The 17578-nt window shown below is 40.7% G+C and overlaps 1 protein-coding gene across 1 annotated transcript; it reads right to left on the bottom strand.

The window, feature by feature from the left end:
* Positions 1 to 1816: 1816 nt before the first annotated feature.
* On the bottom strand, positions 1817 to 3412 carry LOC139711912 (uncharacterized). The gene has a single exon (XM_071623761.1). It carries the CDS (start codon positions 3095 to 3097, stop codon positions 1817 to 1819), a length of 1281 nt encoding a protein of 426 aa, XP_071479862.1. The 5' UTR covers positions 3098 to 3412.
* Positions 3413 to 17578: the final 14166 nt, after the last annotated feature.

Below are 17578 nucleotides of genomic sequence, written 5' to 3'. Positions count from 1 at the left end.
CGAAATAATTGTAATCGATGTAATCGATTGTATAACATCACGATGCAACCACGATGGGGTATAATATACATGCCCCGAGATTGCAAATATGCCGGCGTTTACCTTTTTAGGTAATATTTCGCATTTCCGTGGCAACCAAACTGAAATCGTGTTACCACAGCTATAATTTACACGTGCATTATTTTTATGTCTCAAATTTTTAGAGGAAACCCAAACCGACAGTTCATACGCAGTCATATGAAAACTATTATGTTTTTTAATCTTTTATGAACAGAGCCAATTACGCAAAAATCAAAAGTAGAGGCAACATTGAATGATTGCCTCCTGTAACAAAATGATATCATAGTGATACAATTTATGCCAACCCTTAAATGTAATTGTGTTTTGTTTGTTTTTTTTAGAGGAAGCAACACATTGTCGTTATACTCTGAAGACATTAAGTAGCGCAACTCTGTTCTGCCTCGTTCAAAAAAGAGCAGACTTGAAAACAGAAGTTCTTCGCTGTGTCCACCAATGCGTAAAATTTTTCCACATCCTGACGTATATAGAGAATCATTTAAGAGGCTTATCCAGCAGACGAAGTATTTATGGAATAGCTTGCAACGTGGGATCGACTAAAATTAGCTCATCGTGTAGATGCATCGAAGCATATACCAAACCACAAAATCCGAACTGGAGTGGAGATTCGTAAAAACACACAGTACGTGAACCACCGCAGAACTTCGATGGATCCCTATTTTGCAACACTAATCGCAATAGCGATTATATCGACTTTGCATAGCAGACGGCACTGTGCTGCATATACTTTGTCAACAATGATTCCAATGAATTACATCACAGTTGACATTTGCTCAACCAGTGATTGCGATGTGTTCTCATTCAACGTCCACCTTCATTTCATATTTAAAGATACCATAATGAGACGTGATCATGAGAACAAAAACTCAGTGTTTGACTATAATGACGCTATTTCAAGGCAGAGATATGCAATGTTTCAGAACTCTTAGCATGTCTATGTTTCACGATGATTTACAAAACAAAGGTGTTATATACTGAAATGCGTCATGACAGCGTGTACAGAAGCATCAACGTATTATCTCTTCGATACTATACAATCGAATTTTCAAAGTATCTGATTCCATAAATTGATGAAAAAAAAAGAAGAACTCTTCGGCTACGTCTTGTTCTTGATTGAGAAAATGTGTTACACACGTAAACACACGCAAGTACACTCTAATTCAACAGCTGAACAATATTGACCTTTTGCTCTAGTATTTTACACAATGCACATGAACAAGTGATTGCATACAGTGTGTTATTAAACGGTTCATTTTTGCTCATCTGATCCGATGTTTCAATTTGATCTTTGTTTTTTTTTTTAATTCCGACATCAATTGTTAATGCAAATATCGAATGCAATTATGAATGGATTTGACAGAGCCGTATCTGCCACATGATATGGATTAAGTCTAAAGCTATTCTGAAAACTATAGGATGGTAAACGATCACAATGCAATTACTTGGCAGGGTGATACTGTATAATGTACTGCAGTCAAATTCCACGAGGACCGCATAGTTATCTACGTACATATTTAAATATTACGCCGCAAAATGGTATCAGTTTAGTTGTCACTGCAACGTAACATGGAACTGCTGAATCATCAAGGCAAGAACTAAAGATGTATCTGGCGAAAATGACGAAAATGACAGAGCACATCAATACGCGTTTGACGCTGACTTAATACTACAAACTGTAACCGCAGCTTCTATTTCCATTCTGGTAGTTGCGGTTGTATGCTTGCTCTTGTCTTGCAAATCAGCTGTTATCACCGGGTACCTTGTGCCACCCGTATCGTTCATGCGTCTCAACAATAGCTCGGAAGCTCTCCTGAGCCTCTTGCTTGTTGAAGGGCACATCGCTCCTCACACCCGGCTGTACAATTCGGCCGTCGCCCGCCACCAGAGTTGCCCCGAGCTGCAGAATCACCGCGTCGATCGTGTACGCGCTGGACCACCCTTGCGGCGTCAGCAACTCCATGCAGATCGCGCCGCCGTCCAGCACGTAGCCGTACTCGATGTGGGGACTGACGACTCGAACGAACGGCGGGGAGAACGGGAAGTCGTCGGGGAAGGCGATATTGAACAGCACATGGTCGATGTTATGTTTTTTCATGTCCTTTGCCAAGGCAGACGTGGGGTGAATGTGGTAGAGCTTCACATTCCACTCCGTCAGACTGTCATTAACGAGTTCAACAGCATAGGGCGGACCAGTCAGGGTCTCCATACTCATAAACCCTCCGCTGGCCACCGCTTTTTTAATCGCTTCTTTCCCCTTTTCATCGTCTTTCCCGTCAGACTGTTGTTTGCTATCTACAGTAGATGAAGAACTACCAGTCGCGGCAGCCTCTTTGTCATGATTGCTGTCCTTGCTAACTTTTCTTTTACGTTTGGCTAACTTTTCAGATTTGTCTCTACTGTCCGATTTCGATGTAGACTGTACTTGCTGCAGCGCTCGGCTGTTTGTTTCCACACTCGTTTTACTCCCACTTGCATCCACAGGAGAAATTGCGTCACATTTTCGCGGTTGACAGTCCCCATGCTCTCCACTGCTTTCTTTTGCTGGGAGTCCTCCTGCTGCAATTTTTGAGACCGCTTTGAACTCTTTCATGAGTCTCCTCATCTTGACGCTTGACACGTAGGCTTTGGTGGGCTGCGGTAGGCGCAGTAACGCCTCACCCGTCAGCGTGCGCGTCCCATCAGCGAGGTTCGGCTTCGGTTCTTTCGCGGCGACATCGCTTTCATCATTAGCTGGCGGGACAGAACCGGGGAGGTCGATTCTCTCTCTCAAGGCATCGGGGCACGAAGCGTTGAGATCTGAGCAATCAGGCTGTCCGCTTGAAATGGCAAAGATTGTAAGGCTCCCGTTTCGGGTTATCGTGACGGAATCTTCCGCCCCGCTCGCGCTGGCGGGGCCACGGTTGTTTTTGTGCCGTTTTCTCGCCAGAGCTCGCACTTTCGATCTCGCGCTCCTCCGCTGTGAGCTCATATCCCTGCACGGTAAACAAGGGCAGAGATACTTGCCGATGAGGCTAGCCATGGCGTTTACAAAACTATTGTGACGAACAAAATAACTTTATATGTGACTTCCTTACATGACACTCCGCGTTAAAGTCAATGACAGTCTCCAATTAGAAACGAGGGCTGAATATACGAACACTTGAAGTGAGAGCGAAGAAAAAAGCTCAGCCGTATAAATAAACATAATATATACAATAGACATGCACTTTCGACATGAAATTTAGGTTAAGCCGACAGGATTCGAACATGACTGAAAGCACTTGGCGTTGGAAGGACTTCAAGGCAGTGTAAAGTGTAGTTTGCGCTTCGATGCTGAAAACGCTGGAGGGCTGTTCGTCGCCGACAGCCTTACGAGAGATCCAGCGAAGTGAAACAAGGCATCCTGGCATCTTCGACCACGTAAACAAATGAAGTGAAGAGCATGGTGAACAATATTGGAAATCCGAAAATGTCACTCATAGTGCACGCCACCCAGGACTCTGTTACATGGTTTCAAAATAAGCCCGCATTAAAGTGCACCTGGCTCGAGCTATGTGTTTCGCAGGTGTAGGGCGTCCGAGTTATGTCGTCTAAACAGCAAATTGCATGAACGTGAGCGCATCTCCCAGTAATTTGCTGTAATCCCGATCTCTTTTGCGGATGCGCAAACTACCAGTAGTTCGTCCCACAGCCCGTACACTTAAGCCGTGCCGCCCGCGCTCACACGCATCACTGATGAGATAGTACACAATATTATAATGAACTGTTCTGCGTTCAGCCGGCCCAGCCCCTCGAATTGTTTCATGCATACAAAGCACGCCACCTGTGGGGTTCCATCGTACAACCGTATGACAGGAAGCCACCGCGGCTGCTCGGCATGACGGATTACCTCGATCACGCCCAGGCACGATGCAACTCACGCGCATTCTACCTAAATACGATTTTAATTATACAGTATTCTCTATCGATGTATAATTTGACATCAACAAGTCGCCAGTTAAATATTTAGAGCTCTTGGACAACTCCGCGGACAGCAACACTATCGAGAGTTAGGTATATATAAATCGGACCAGGCTGTAGCAGAAGAGAACAAGACCTGTGATTTCCATCATGTCCATGTTTCAAGTTCAATAGTTGCTTGTCAGACAGGATAAAAGACAAGAACAAAACTTTTCATCAACTCAAATTACTTTCTATAATTGCATGAGTTGTTAAGCAAGAGTAGACTTTGATTTGTGGCTTACAGAGGACGGAGAATTAGAGCAGAGTATTGGAGTCGAAAAGAATTGATGTAAAACACGAAGAAGCATTGGCATTAATATGTCATCGCACGTACGTAGATACATGACAACATGAATGTAAAACACGAAGAAGCATTGGCATTAATATGTCATCGCACGTACGTAGATACATGACAACATGAATGTAAAACAAGAAGAAGCATTGGCATTAATATGTCATCGCACGTACGTAGATACATGACAACATGAATGTAAAACAAGAAGAAGCATTGGCATTAATATGTCATCGCACGTACGTAGATACATGACAACATGAATGTAAAACAAGAAGAAGCATTGGCATTAATATGTCATCGCACGTACGTAGATACATGACAACATGAATGTAAAACAAGAAGAAGCATTGGCATTAATATGTCATCGCACGTACGTAGATACATGACAACATGAATAGTAACCTAAATTGATGTCATGATTTTCATCTAAATGATAGGTTGTACATACTCCTTTCAACAGAAATACGTTTGGTAATACAACTCTCGTATCAGTTGGTGAGCCATTGCTCGTTGGGACTTGAAATGATATAAACAAAAAAATACGATGTTCACACTGCAACTACTGTACAAAAAAAAAAATGTTGCCGCGTTTGAGATATACATGTATTTGGTTTTGTTTGTATGTAACTTTCTTCATTCTTTGCGACCAACATGCACACGTTACAGTTGACTTAACAATCATAACTACGACATAAATACGACATGAAGAAGGAGTTCCTTGCAGCACATTTTCGCGTGTGGCCAAGTGGGTGACACGATATTTGCTCCTGCGACAATTTCTTAAGTCTACTTCGGGTTAGGGTTAGGGTTGTAATAGGTTTTAGGTTTAGTTTCATACGAGGGTTAGGGTTATATTTTGTCTGTCGGTAGAATACTATGTTTGGATTGCGGGCAGACATTTCATGGGAGCAATATTGCCGCTGGAACAAATGTCATGGAACAGCTAGGCCACGGGTTATAGTAAGGAGGGTGATGTGGCTCAGTCTGCAGAGCACCAGCCTTTCAATCAATATTGGCTCGGGTTCGATTTCCATTGACTCGATATTTGATTTATTCTCTGTATGGCATTGCTTTACAATTACATAAATTTCACATCTGTTATACAATCACATGCGTTACATCTTAATCTCCATTGAGACTAGAAGAGCAATGCTGTGTATTATCATGTCACCCCCTCTAGAAAAGTAAGCACCAAACCATCGGACAGAAGATTAAACGGAGGACCAGTGTGCGAGGGGGACATGACTCACGCGCGCGGAAGATCCCACTTCACGTCCAGCTCGGAAAGTGTAGGGTGCTACAACCACTATCATGAAGTGTTCTATCCTACTAAACCACAGTGGTACCAGAAAACAGGCGAATGATGCCGACCCTTCATGGTGTGTGTCTCAGGTGATTAGCAAGTCAGCAAACAGTATGAACGGTTACTTGGCACATTGCGCCTGAAAAAGGGGAAGTTAGGAATCGAAATCATGCATTATTTACGTGAAACAAATCGCCATGTTTTCCGGGTCAAACGTTGAATTATGACCAATGTATGTGTTGTATATAATATAAAAACGGTCGTAACTTGGAGACGCTGTAAAACCGAATGACTGTTTATATCGGACAGGAATCACTGCTCAATGTGGAGAAAGTTTTCTCGTACTATATACTTCTAAGTAAAGGCAGACCAGCTTATAACGAAATCTAACGCCTTATATACTAACTTTATCAAAAACGAACGAGTGGTCGCGTAAGCTTTCAGTGTAATCGTAGTACACATTGTGACGTCAAAACGGGGTAATTATGTTAGTGTGCGCGACTAAATGGTTTCTGAATGCCTTGGGTTATGATCCAGTCGTGTATATATCAAACAACATTCTGCTTTATGAAGAGAGAAATACATTTTTATCAGTAAACCCTTGGAAGTGTAATGTATTTACTTATTGTGTTTGTTTAATTGAAGAGAAATATGATATTTATTCAAAACATTTTCATCGTAGTGTCTCTTTAATGACATTGCACTTCTATCTTAATTTCTTTTTAATATTGCTACTTTTTCTCCCAAGAATACAATGTACAAATGAAAATTCAATAATTGCACAGTTTGTGATAAAATAAGATTTTATATGGAAAATCAAATTTCAAAAACAAATTCAGTAACTCGTTATAAGGCACAAAACACAGCAAATCGTTGCCTTTTCTCTTCCATGACATGTTCTACGTTGCAGGGGCTGTCACAATAAACATACGTCTAATGATGCTTGATTAGATTACAGCTCTTTCCTCGTGACAAAATGACTAGAAAAGTGTAAGGGGTGCAAGTTCAAGGGGGTGGAGGGAGGAATTGTGAATGGTCTGGTTTGATTTTACTTAAAATATAATGATTAAGCTTAAAGGGACCGTAGATTAACGTAAATATATACCTTTCTGTTGTAATTGTCAATACTAAACTAAATCTCAATATTATACTCATTACTCAATATCATTAAAACGAAAACAACAACAACAACAACAACAAAACAACATATCTATCTTTCATCATTAACGGTTTTAAGAAGGCTGGGAATTGCTTCAGATGATTAGACAAATTCAATATGTCAAAGTAACACTCTGTCGATGTACCGACATCTGGCTGCACAGCTAATCAGATGCATAAGATGACGATTATCATGTGCACAAGCATGACTTTAAGGTCTACATGACACACTTCACATCACAAACTATACACACATTTTAATGGGTGACGATATAACACGGCAGTTTACAATGAGCGTTGGTCCGGAATCACCCCTCATAAACCATGGACTTTTCATCAAGGATTAATCTTGAAATTAGAGGAGCAGTTGAAAACAGCCAAGCAGAGAGTGAATGGCTTTTCTCAATTCCCTTAAAAGAATTCACATTCAGCAGTACTTTCCAATAATCATACCTAGTTCACACATGAATTAATCTCAATAACATACTGGATAAAAGTTCATTTGTCACGATCAGTTGCAATTTAACTGTTAAGGCGGTGTCACACCTGTCCGGGCAAGCTACGCGGGCTTGTGGCGAGGAGGTAGTTTAAAGCACGTAGAAGATTTTCCGCGGGCGGACAAGAAAGTTGGCAATTTTCGCACTTGTTTCTTACTTACTAGACGCGTGCTACTTAGCTTCTACTTGCGTGCGTTCCGTGTGACTCGCGTGAGAGCTTTGAAACCGATCCATTTTCTGTTACGAGCGACTTACGGGGATTGCGAAGTACCTGCTTTGGAGTTGCCTGTGAGGTGCTACCGGTAAGGGTTTCCTACTTGTGTTCTGCGCGTACCTCTACGGGCAACTCCCGTGACTCTTCCGGAACAAGTTTTGAGCATGCTCAAGGCCTTGTCATACCGTATCTGGGGAAGTTTTGCGGCTTGACTTGCGGGGAAACAAATTTGCTACCCGGAGCTCTCCGCAGTTGGCCCGAACTTGACAGTACCTAGCACTTATCTCGTCCTTAGTTGCCCGAAGGTGCGCACGCTAGTCCAATTTTCCCGCAGCAAAGTTTTGAGCATGACCAAAACTATTTCCGGATGAGTCGCGAGGATTGCCCGCAGAGTTCCACGCAGAACACCCGTAGGAGGGCCGTAGCCGCCGCAATTCACAGGCATTTGACCCACTTGAAGTAGGTAAGTTGCCCGCTGATCTATGCCTATGTGAAGGGAGTGCGTGTCATTTGTGGGCTCATTCTCTTCTTTGTCCTCTGTCCTCTGTGGCGTCGAGGACTACCTGGTCCCTTTCGGACAGGACTTCATCCGCCGAATGGACTTCAGCAGCAATTTGATGCATTTGCTGTTAATCTTCCGGGCTTTGTGGCTGTCCATCCACTGGACGTTCTCTGCCCTTGTGCACTTTCCGTCTACGGGGCATCTTCACTTCTTGAAAGCTAGTTGACAAATGATTGTTTGCCCATCCACTCGAACCAGCCTATTGTTCAGGCTAGCACTCACCTCGCAGGCGACTAGTACGCAGATAACACGCAGTTGTGGCGCAGGTACTTCGTAGAGCCCGTATGTCGCCCGTAACTGACATAAAAGAAGCTATCACGAAGCTATCACGTGACACACACGCGCCTAACATGCAGTTCAACGGAATACACGCAAGAAGGACTTAGGTATCACGCGTTTATCATGTAATACCCACGAAATTATTCTGCGTGCTGAAAAATCCCCATACGCAATAAGCCCGCTTAGCTGGTGTGACAGGGCCTTTTTTGGCAGCGGGTAAATAGAGCCAGCGTGCGCACCTCCGGGTAACTACTTTTGAGATACATGCTAGGTACTGTCATGTGCGGGTCATCTGCGGGGACCTCCGGATAGCAAAAATGTTCTTCGGAAGTCGCACGCAAGGCTGGTGTGACACGGCCTTTAAGGCCGTGTCACACCTTTCCGGGCAAGCCTTGCGTGCGACTTGCGAGGAACAATTTTTACTATCCGGAGGTCAACGCAGATGATCCGCACATGACAGTACCTAGCACGTATCTCATCCGTAGTCGCCAGGAGGTGCGCACACAAATCTTTTTACCCGCAACCATATTTAGGCCCTGTCACACCTTTCCGGGTAAGCTACGCGTGCTTGTTGCGTGTGGGATTTTCCAGCATACCGGACAATTTCTGTGGGCGGACAAGGATTTGGGCGAGTCAGTGCAAGTGTCTTACTTGCTGGACGCGTTCTACGTAAGTTCTACTTGCGGCTATTCTGTGTGACCTGCGTGCCAGGCGCGTGGGGGCTGACAACTCAGTGAAGGAATTCCTCTGAAGGAATGGCAGAAGTCCCACTGAATGTCATTATCTTGGCCGCATACAGGGACTGCGAAGTGCCTGCGTGGGAGTTGCCTGCGAGGTGCTGCCGCAATCCCCGCGACTCACCCGGAAAAAGTTTTGGTCATGCTCAAAACTTGGCTGCGGGTAAATCGGACTTGCGTGCGCACCTCCGGGCAACTACAGACGAGATACACGCTAGGTACCGTCAAGTGCGGACCAACTGCGGAGAGCTCCAGGTGGTAAATTTGTTTCCTCGCAAGTCAACCCGCAAAACTTCCCCAGATACGGTATGAAAAGGCCTTGAGCATGCTCAAAACTTGTTCCGAGTGAGTCGCGGGAGTTCGCCCGCAGAAGTACACGCAGAACACCAGTAAGAGACCCTTGCCGGCAGCATCTCGCAGGCAACTCCAACGCAGGTACTTCGCTGTACCCGTAAGTCGCTCGTAACAGAGAACGGATCGTTTTCAAAGCTCTCACGCAGGTCATTAAGGAATACACGCAAGTAGAAGGTAAGTAGCACGCGTCTAGCAGGTAAGACACAAGTGCGAAACTCGCAAACATTCTTGTCCGCCCGCAGAAAATTCACCTGCGTGCTGGAATATCCCTACTCGCAACAAGCCCGCGTAGTTTGCCCGGAAAGGTGTGACACGGCCTTTAGTTTTTATAAGGGAACTCTCCACTTACCGGAAAAACCTTAAAGGTACTAGCCCACATTTGCAAACCCACGAAAATCAAAACTGCATAAAACAGGTCCAATATGACTTCAAGTACACGTTATAACAGTAACATACCTCACCTGTTGCTCTTTGTCTATACCATTCGATAAAAGAGAGAAAATCATCGTTTTAAAATCAATTTTCAAACCGGGTCAACCCGACCCAAAATCGAATTACGAGCGCGGGCTAGCTACGCACATTAACTTACACATGTATCGCATGCATGTAGTACGTGCGTGGACCGGAGCTAGCGAGCGTTTTTATACGCATGCATACGGTGCATTTTCATGTATTTTTATGAAAGTAATGGACTAATAGGAACGAAATTTTGCACAGGTGTTACTGCAATCATACCCAAACTCCATGCTAACTATGAGACCAATTGCTGCAGGTTTACAAATGTGGGCTAATACCTTTAATACCTAAATTACAAGTGGATGTGAAGGGAAGGTCTGCAATTTGATGTCAATAATATTTACCTTGCCCATGCCAGTGGGTAATATCCGGTAATAGCTCTGCATGTGCTGCGGACCCCTGCTTCCTCTCAAATAGTTCTACCTTCCTTCTCCCTCTAACCTGCCCCTTCCCATTGTCTCTTGTTGTTTGTCCTGTCTACGTCTTTCTTTCCCCTAGCGTTTGTGTGTCTTTCGTGTGCTTCCGTTATACTTCTTTTTTTTTCTTCTTTTGCATGTCCAGTTTATTGATATGGCCCATATCTCTACATGCAAGCTTATCTTTTACGTGAACCTATCTTTTCCAATACCACGTTGATTTTGAAGAAATAGTTCCATATGTTCGTACATATGATTTTATTTTTCATTGTATTTTTTTTTAGTTGTGTCGAGAAAATGTGATATTTGAAATGAAATTGAAATGAATTGTATTGAATTAAATGATTTTTTTTTTTACCTTTGCCCATTGTCAGATTATAACAGTGAACTGTCTTCTTATAGTCTGATATACATGTACCTGAAAGTGATTTCATAACGAGAAGCAGTGCTCTTTTGTATACTTAGTATAATATAGACTGGGAATGACATCACAGGTAACAGCTGGAAACAGTATAAGAATGATCTCAAGCGAAGTCTGATAATAATAATTGTCATGTAATAATTGCATCAGAATGGGTATTGTAACATCCGTCGGAGGGATTCTCATCAAAACTGGACACTAAACTGTTTCGTTTGTTTATTTGTTCGGTCTTTTTTTTTTTTTGGGGGGGGGGGGGGTGGGGCTATCATGTGTTAATGTAGCAAATAACCGAGGTGTTTTGAACAATTGTGATTACTATGATACTTCCTGTGTGTGTGTGCGTGTGTGTGTGTGTGTGTGTGTGTGTGTTTTCTTTTTTGATGATTTTTGATACCGGTTTCCCCATCAACCCGCCTTTTATTCTCACAACAACGAGCTGCTCTATATAAAGCACATTAATGAGGACAGGTACATCGACTATCAACAAAAGGTCGCTTTTCGGTTTTTTGGTGTGTGTTTTTGTGGTTTTTTTTAATTAATAGATGAGTGACTATAATCATGATATTGAAAAAAAAAAATTCCAACCCCAACCGCTGGCCTGGATGCAAGTATTTCATTAGATTTGCCTCGCTACAAAAGCCAAGACCATGAATGATATGTCGTGGTATATTGTCATGGTAGTGATAATCACACGCGACCGACCACTTTGCTGATTGCATAATTTTGATCATCACTTTTGAATATGCATACTCCCTCCATCAGAGAAGATATACAATGTATTATAAAACACGGTCTCTGGGAATTGCTCATGTCCTGTAAAGACGCATTGATCTGTTTATTGGAAATGCACTATAAAAAAAAGTATATATTATTGTTATTGTCACCATAAAGAAAAGTGTATGTGCAACACAACAAGATCGACAGGGAAGAATGCAAGAAGAAGGCAAGTAAAACAATAACAACAACAACAACAACAACAACAACAACAACAACAACCACCACCACCACCACCACCACCACCACCACAACAACAACAACAACAACAACTACTACTACTACTACTACTGCCACTACTACTACTACTACTGCTCCACATAATAGTGTACAATACAATACAATACAATACAATGTGTAACACAATACACCAGGGAATGTGGGATCAGTGATATTATGTCGATGCGCTGAGGCCCTATGGGATTGTATATATAAATACATAATTATGCTGGAAATGCGTCTACTCTCCTAACATAACGTAACAGCAGTTATATCAACTTGTTATGTTCCAATTCAGATCAACTATGATTCTCCAAACAGAAAATTTTAAAGATCACAGATTTTTGCTTTTTTTAAGCTGGGACAAAGCATGTTTAATTACAATAATGATTTGCACTCCCACATATTTTCGACTCCATCATGTTTCTGAGACACGAATCATTTTACGAGTATCTTCTGATAGCAAATGGATATAGAGTTAGGCAATGATATCTTTTCTCTCTTTTTTTTTCTCTCAGAACATATATATATTGCGATAGTTTGGTTCAACTCTCTCTATGCATACTGCTCTTTAGTAGACCCCTCATTATGTTTTTGTTTTTCTCAGAATATAGATAATGTGAAAGTTTGGTTCGAAAATATGTAACATATTTTCAATTTGCGAATCATTTTTACGTTTCATTTTACAGTCGAGCAATGCGTATACTGAAGATCATTTGTAATTCTCTTTCATTGTGTTTTGTAGAAGATGGAAATAGACTCAATTGAAATTGAATTATGTATTCATTTTATAATTCATTGGCTATTTCAATATTGTCCGTCAATATGGTTTGTTTTTACGATTGAATATTATAAGATACTATATGGAGCTGTTGTCTATGGAAATATTAAACATTTACAGACAAGAAAAGTTTACACCAACTGAGCCTGACGTTTTGAGGCTCTCCAATTAGTCCTGTTATATTAGAATCTACTAAATTATTAAGGCCGCTTTCAAAAGTACCAGCAGACAGTGATAATTGCATTTTCGCAATTTCACGGGGAAAGGCTCCATTTTGTTTGCAGATTGCCAGAATCATGTTTAAATATGCATTACGAAGACTAAAAATAAAATGAAGTCAAACATAAGATCTGTTGAACCGTTTTATAATATATTGAAGAGGTGCCAAAGCCCCTATCTGTTGTCAGGATGCGTATTTCCTTTTGTAAGGACAGCATTTTATTTCCATTATACTGGTATGAGCTTTGTTATCAAAATTATTACGAGAAATGTGACTAATCAATCTGCCAATGTTAGAAATGGTTCAATGACAGCTTTTCGTTTTTAAACGTATAGCTTGTTAAGAGATATCTTATTCCTCGTTTCCAACCGATAGAATCGTTCGATCCTAAATCTACCTCTCCGTATAGTTTTATATTATTTTCTCCTTACATATTTCATGTGTTATACATGTGTATTAGTGTGTATGTATGTATGTGTATATATATATATATATATATATGTGTGTGTGTGTGTGTGTGTGTGTGTGTGTGTGTGTGTGTGTGTGTGTGTGTGTGTGTGTGTGTACCTGTCTGTATTGACGGAATATTGCAGACCTCTTACACGTTCAGGCGATTTATAGGCTCTTCCATGTAGAGCTCCAAAATAGGTCATTTTGACTTAGTTACAACGAATCAAGCGTTTCGTGAAACCTAATTAATGCTAATGGCCTATAGTCAATTTTCTTGATCGTATACTTGTTATCTTTACACTAATCATCAAGCTTTTGGTTTGCCTTCGGAATCAAACCTTTTTCTTTCTTTTTTTTTTGTTGCTATTATGTGTGTAATATCTTTAAACACATGTTGAGTTTTATCGCAAAGTAGGCTAGGCGCCATTTCAAAACATTTTAAGTCCTTCATTAGATATAGCAAAATAAAACATTTCCAGTGATACCTCACTTGTAGCATAACAAGGAATGTTCTTAAAGATATGATTAAAGATATCCCGGTTTATTTCATTTCCTGTATTTCTTTTCAGAAGCTGTATTTTTTTAGCAGAATATATCTGAACTTAACTCGAGTCTATGGATTTCAAAATTAACTCTGCTGATAAAAATCAGCATCAAATAATGTGGGCAGTCCTGGCAGCGACAAAGTACCATCACTTCCCTTGGAAATTGGAGAATGGAAACCCTGCAAAATGGACGCATGTTATACCCAATACCGCGTAATGCACGCAATGTGTTGTGTTGGGCCACTGTCGGATAGCCGGTGACCATGCAGACGGCTAGGAAATGGCGCCAAACCGCTGATCAAATATTGTTTGCGACGGGCGCTGATAACAACCAACTATAGGTTCGGCTCATCCGCTCGCAGAATGACAATGTGACGTGAGCCAGTGTCAACACGCTATGCTGTCCACAAGCATCGGCAGAACTTCAGTTTGCAGACGAAATTTACAAGAGAAAAAAGACGGGGGTGGGGAGGGAAAGAGAAAATCAATTTGGATAAAAGCGTTTTCGACGATGCATTATAGTTCAATGTCATTGTGTTGGCATCAACACATCAATGGCCTTCTGTGCAAAATTTCAGTCCTGAAATGTTTTGAATTTAGCACCCTCTATCCATGTATAGTGTTACCGAGTACATTGATTGATTTTATGTGTTTAAGTGTGTGTGTGTGTGTGTGTGTGTGTGTGTGAAAGAGAGAGAGAGAGAGAGAGAGAGAGAGAGGGGGAGAGAGAGAGAGAGAAAAAAACGTTTCTCAGCATGCAATTACAATATTGAAATACATCGTTCCGAATTTAGGATGCTTAACAAAAATCCAATACACCACGTACTGGAATCCGCGACTTCAGTCGTTTTGAATTTTGCTAGCAGCTATTGTTGACAAAATTAATATAATGAACGTTCACTAACGACAAGAGATATAATTATGCATTATATAATAATTCATGGAAGTGCGTTTTATGTAATATATGCACTGTGTGTTCCTACAATCCATGTACATTCAGGTACTAACAAGTGCTAAAGCGCTTAAGAGCATGTCAATGTTCAAGTCTCTGTGTGACTCAATCTTTCTTGCACTAACTCAACTCCCTTGGCTGCATTATAATAGTCAAGGATTCCAGTTCATGGGCTTACACACACTGAAATCCCACCACTTATCATCCTCCAGTTTCCGACAGGTGTTTATATCCACGCGTAAATGGTTCGGTAGAGAGGAGAGTGTTGTGGAGCAAGTGCTTTACCGATGGACTTAGGTGCCATCGCAGGGTTCGAGCCGCCACTTGAAAATTGTATTCGCACTGATGCCCTGATGTGTAATTAGATACTACAGTATACTGAAAACTATGCTTAAAGGGCATTCCAGACGATTTTCATAATTTCACATCATGTAGTACATAAATCAATAGCTCCATGTATAGATTTGTGGAATTTATTGTGGTTCTTGAGCAGAGAAACAATACTTTGAAAATTCTTAAACAAATCACACTGAACAAGGATGATGACATAGGAGGCTCACATATTTCAGAAATGTAGCAGTGTAATTCCAATACAATATATACTGCTTGCTTATGAGTTCACCTGTGTATAATCTATGCACGCCTTCTCCTTTTGTTCTGCTTCCTTGAGCCCCAACTCAAGCATTCTTATGGCGACCCTGCCATGTCATCATCCTTGTTTATGACAATTTGTTATAGATTTCGAAAATATTCTTATTCCTTATTCCGATTATCATAAATTCTGAAACTCTGTCCTCAGCATAATTAATTTTATAGTTGTTCAAATGTAAAAATCTGAAAATCATTCGGAGGTCTCCTTTAAATGAAACAGATATACAAGGGCCTTTAGGGTCCACAACTTATATCAATGAAATGCTGGATTTCCTTTGTCTTTGTTTGTAATGTCATGTAAACCCTGTTCCCTCCATTGAGTTTGCCGGCCAGTCTCATGAATCCTAGCCAATGTTCCGAAGAGTTGTAACTTTTCCTTATCCATACATCATTTTTAGGGCCCCATTTTTTCCTCTCTCTTCTTTCTTTAAACTACAACAATTCAATTCAATTCAAAATGATTTTATTTCCATATAAAGTAATACAAAGTAATATACATAACGCTTAATTGAGTACATGATATTTAAAGGAACTTTGAGTCATGTAAGTGTCGACAAAACATGAATACAATATCATAATGATATCAACTTTGGTTTGGATAAATAAACAAGTAAGCAATACAATCCTAATTTGTAACTCTACATGGAAAAAAAACAAGAAAAACATAGCTTGTAAAATTTGTGAATTACTCTATGGGAAGGTGAGGGCATCTCAAGATCCGTCAAGGACTCAATGTATGAACATTTTGATATCCTGATGTCAGGCGAAATAATCAGAAAATGAAAAAAAAAGGACTATGACAAGGACAAGAACGAAAGCAGGGACGGAATAGACAGAAAATAAAACTCAAAATACATCATACTTCAGATACCATTTAGTCTACTAAGTGTGTGAATGATGCATTGATTAAATTTCATCTGTGAGGAAGTTTCCCCTAGTTACCATTAGAGATTCCTCTAAGCAGATTCTAAGATTCCCGCACCCAACCCCACCCCTTTCAGACTTACGACCGCACGAGTCGTGTTCTCCGCGCGGATCGGGAATTCCAGTTCCGTACATTCCTGTTCTCATGAACCTTCTATCCCCTTCGCCCCCACTTTGTCAACAACTTTCCCTTGTTCTCTTGCTGAAAGAGGGATCTAGCATATATTTTTTGTCTATGTAAGAATAAGTGTTCGCTCAATAATAGCCAAATTGCTTTTAATGTGTAAGCTTGTACACAACGATCGACACGTACTGTTATCTATCTATCTATCTATCTATCTATCTATCTATCTATCTATCTATCTATCTATCTATATAGACTCGCGTATTATATGTATGTATGTATATATATATATATATATATATATATATATATAGGCCTATTTGTTTATGTGTGAGTACTTAACTACTATATTATGTCTAAAATGTAAAAAAAAAAAATGTTTTCCCAAATGGTTTCTGTAAATTCATCAATGCTTGTGGATTTATCGATTCCATGAGAAACTCGCGATTTGCCTGGGTATAGAGATGGGCCAATCATAGGAATTTTTAATTGCCCTTAACTGTTTGCTCAAACATAGAGAAAGAGAAAGATACTCATAGAGAGATAGTAATATTGAAATCAGTTTGTATCCTTAACGCGAGATTTATACATGGCGCCCCACGTGCTGCTAAATCTGTGGAAATAAGGTTTGGGGAATAATTATATACTGCCTTTCATTTACATCGCTGCGATTGTATGTTCCTGTAGTTGCCTATATGTCTATTTTATTCTCTTCGGTACTGTCTTTCAGCAAGTGTTCCCTACGGACAGTTATTCTTATCTCGTCTATTACCTACTTATGTTATCTTTTATCAATATAGAATTGGTCGATACAAAAGAACAGAAGTTCCCTGTTCACATAATTATCTTATATAGCAGTAGGCCAGCTCTGAACATCGTCAGTAGTCATTGCATGTTTGCTGCTGTAATACGTCTGACACTGAGATGTTATCAACAGGTATAATTATTATCTCCGTTGCAGTAAGTGAACACACACGCACACACCCCAACACAGTCATAGTACATTATAAAACTTGAACTCAAATCTTTATTGTACATAATAACATTCCCATATCAAATCATATGACGTTGTCATAGATGTAGCTTCGAATCATACGTGTATTAAACGACGAACGTCCCCCGTGTGC

Source organism: Diadema antillarum, unplaced genomic scaffold, assembly GCF_040938485.1.
Source record: "Diadema antillarum isolate AM-2024a unplaced genomic scaffold, OU_Dant_1.0 scf00000040, whole genome shotgun sequence".
Taxonomy (NCBI): domain Eukaryota; kingdom Metazoa; phylum Echinodermata; class Echinoidea; order Diadematoida; family Diadematidae; genus Diadema; species Diadema antillarum.
Note: the sequence above shows the minus strand (reverse complement) of the source record. Positions and strands in the feature narration are given on the sequence as shown.

Coding starts and splice junctions, on each gene's coding strand:
- LOC139711912 (XM_071623761.1), bottom strand. CDS start 3,097: ATGGCTAGCCTCATCGGCAAGTATCTCTGCCCTTGTTTACCGTGCAGG.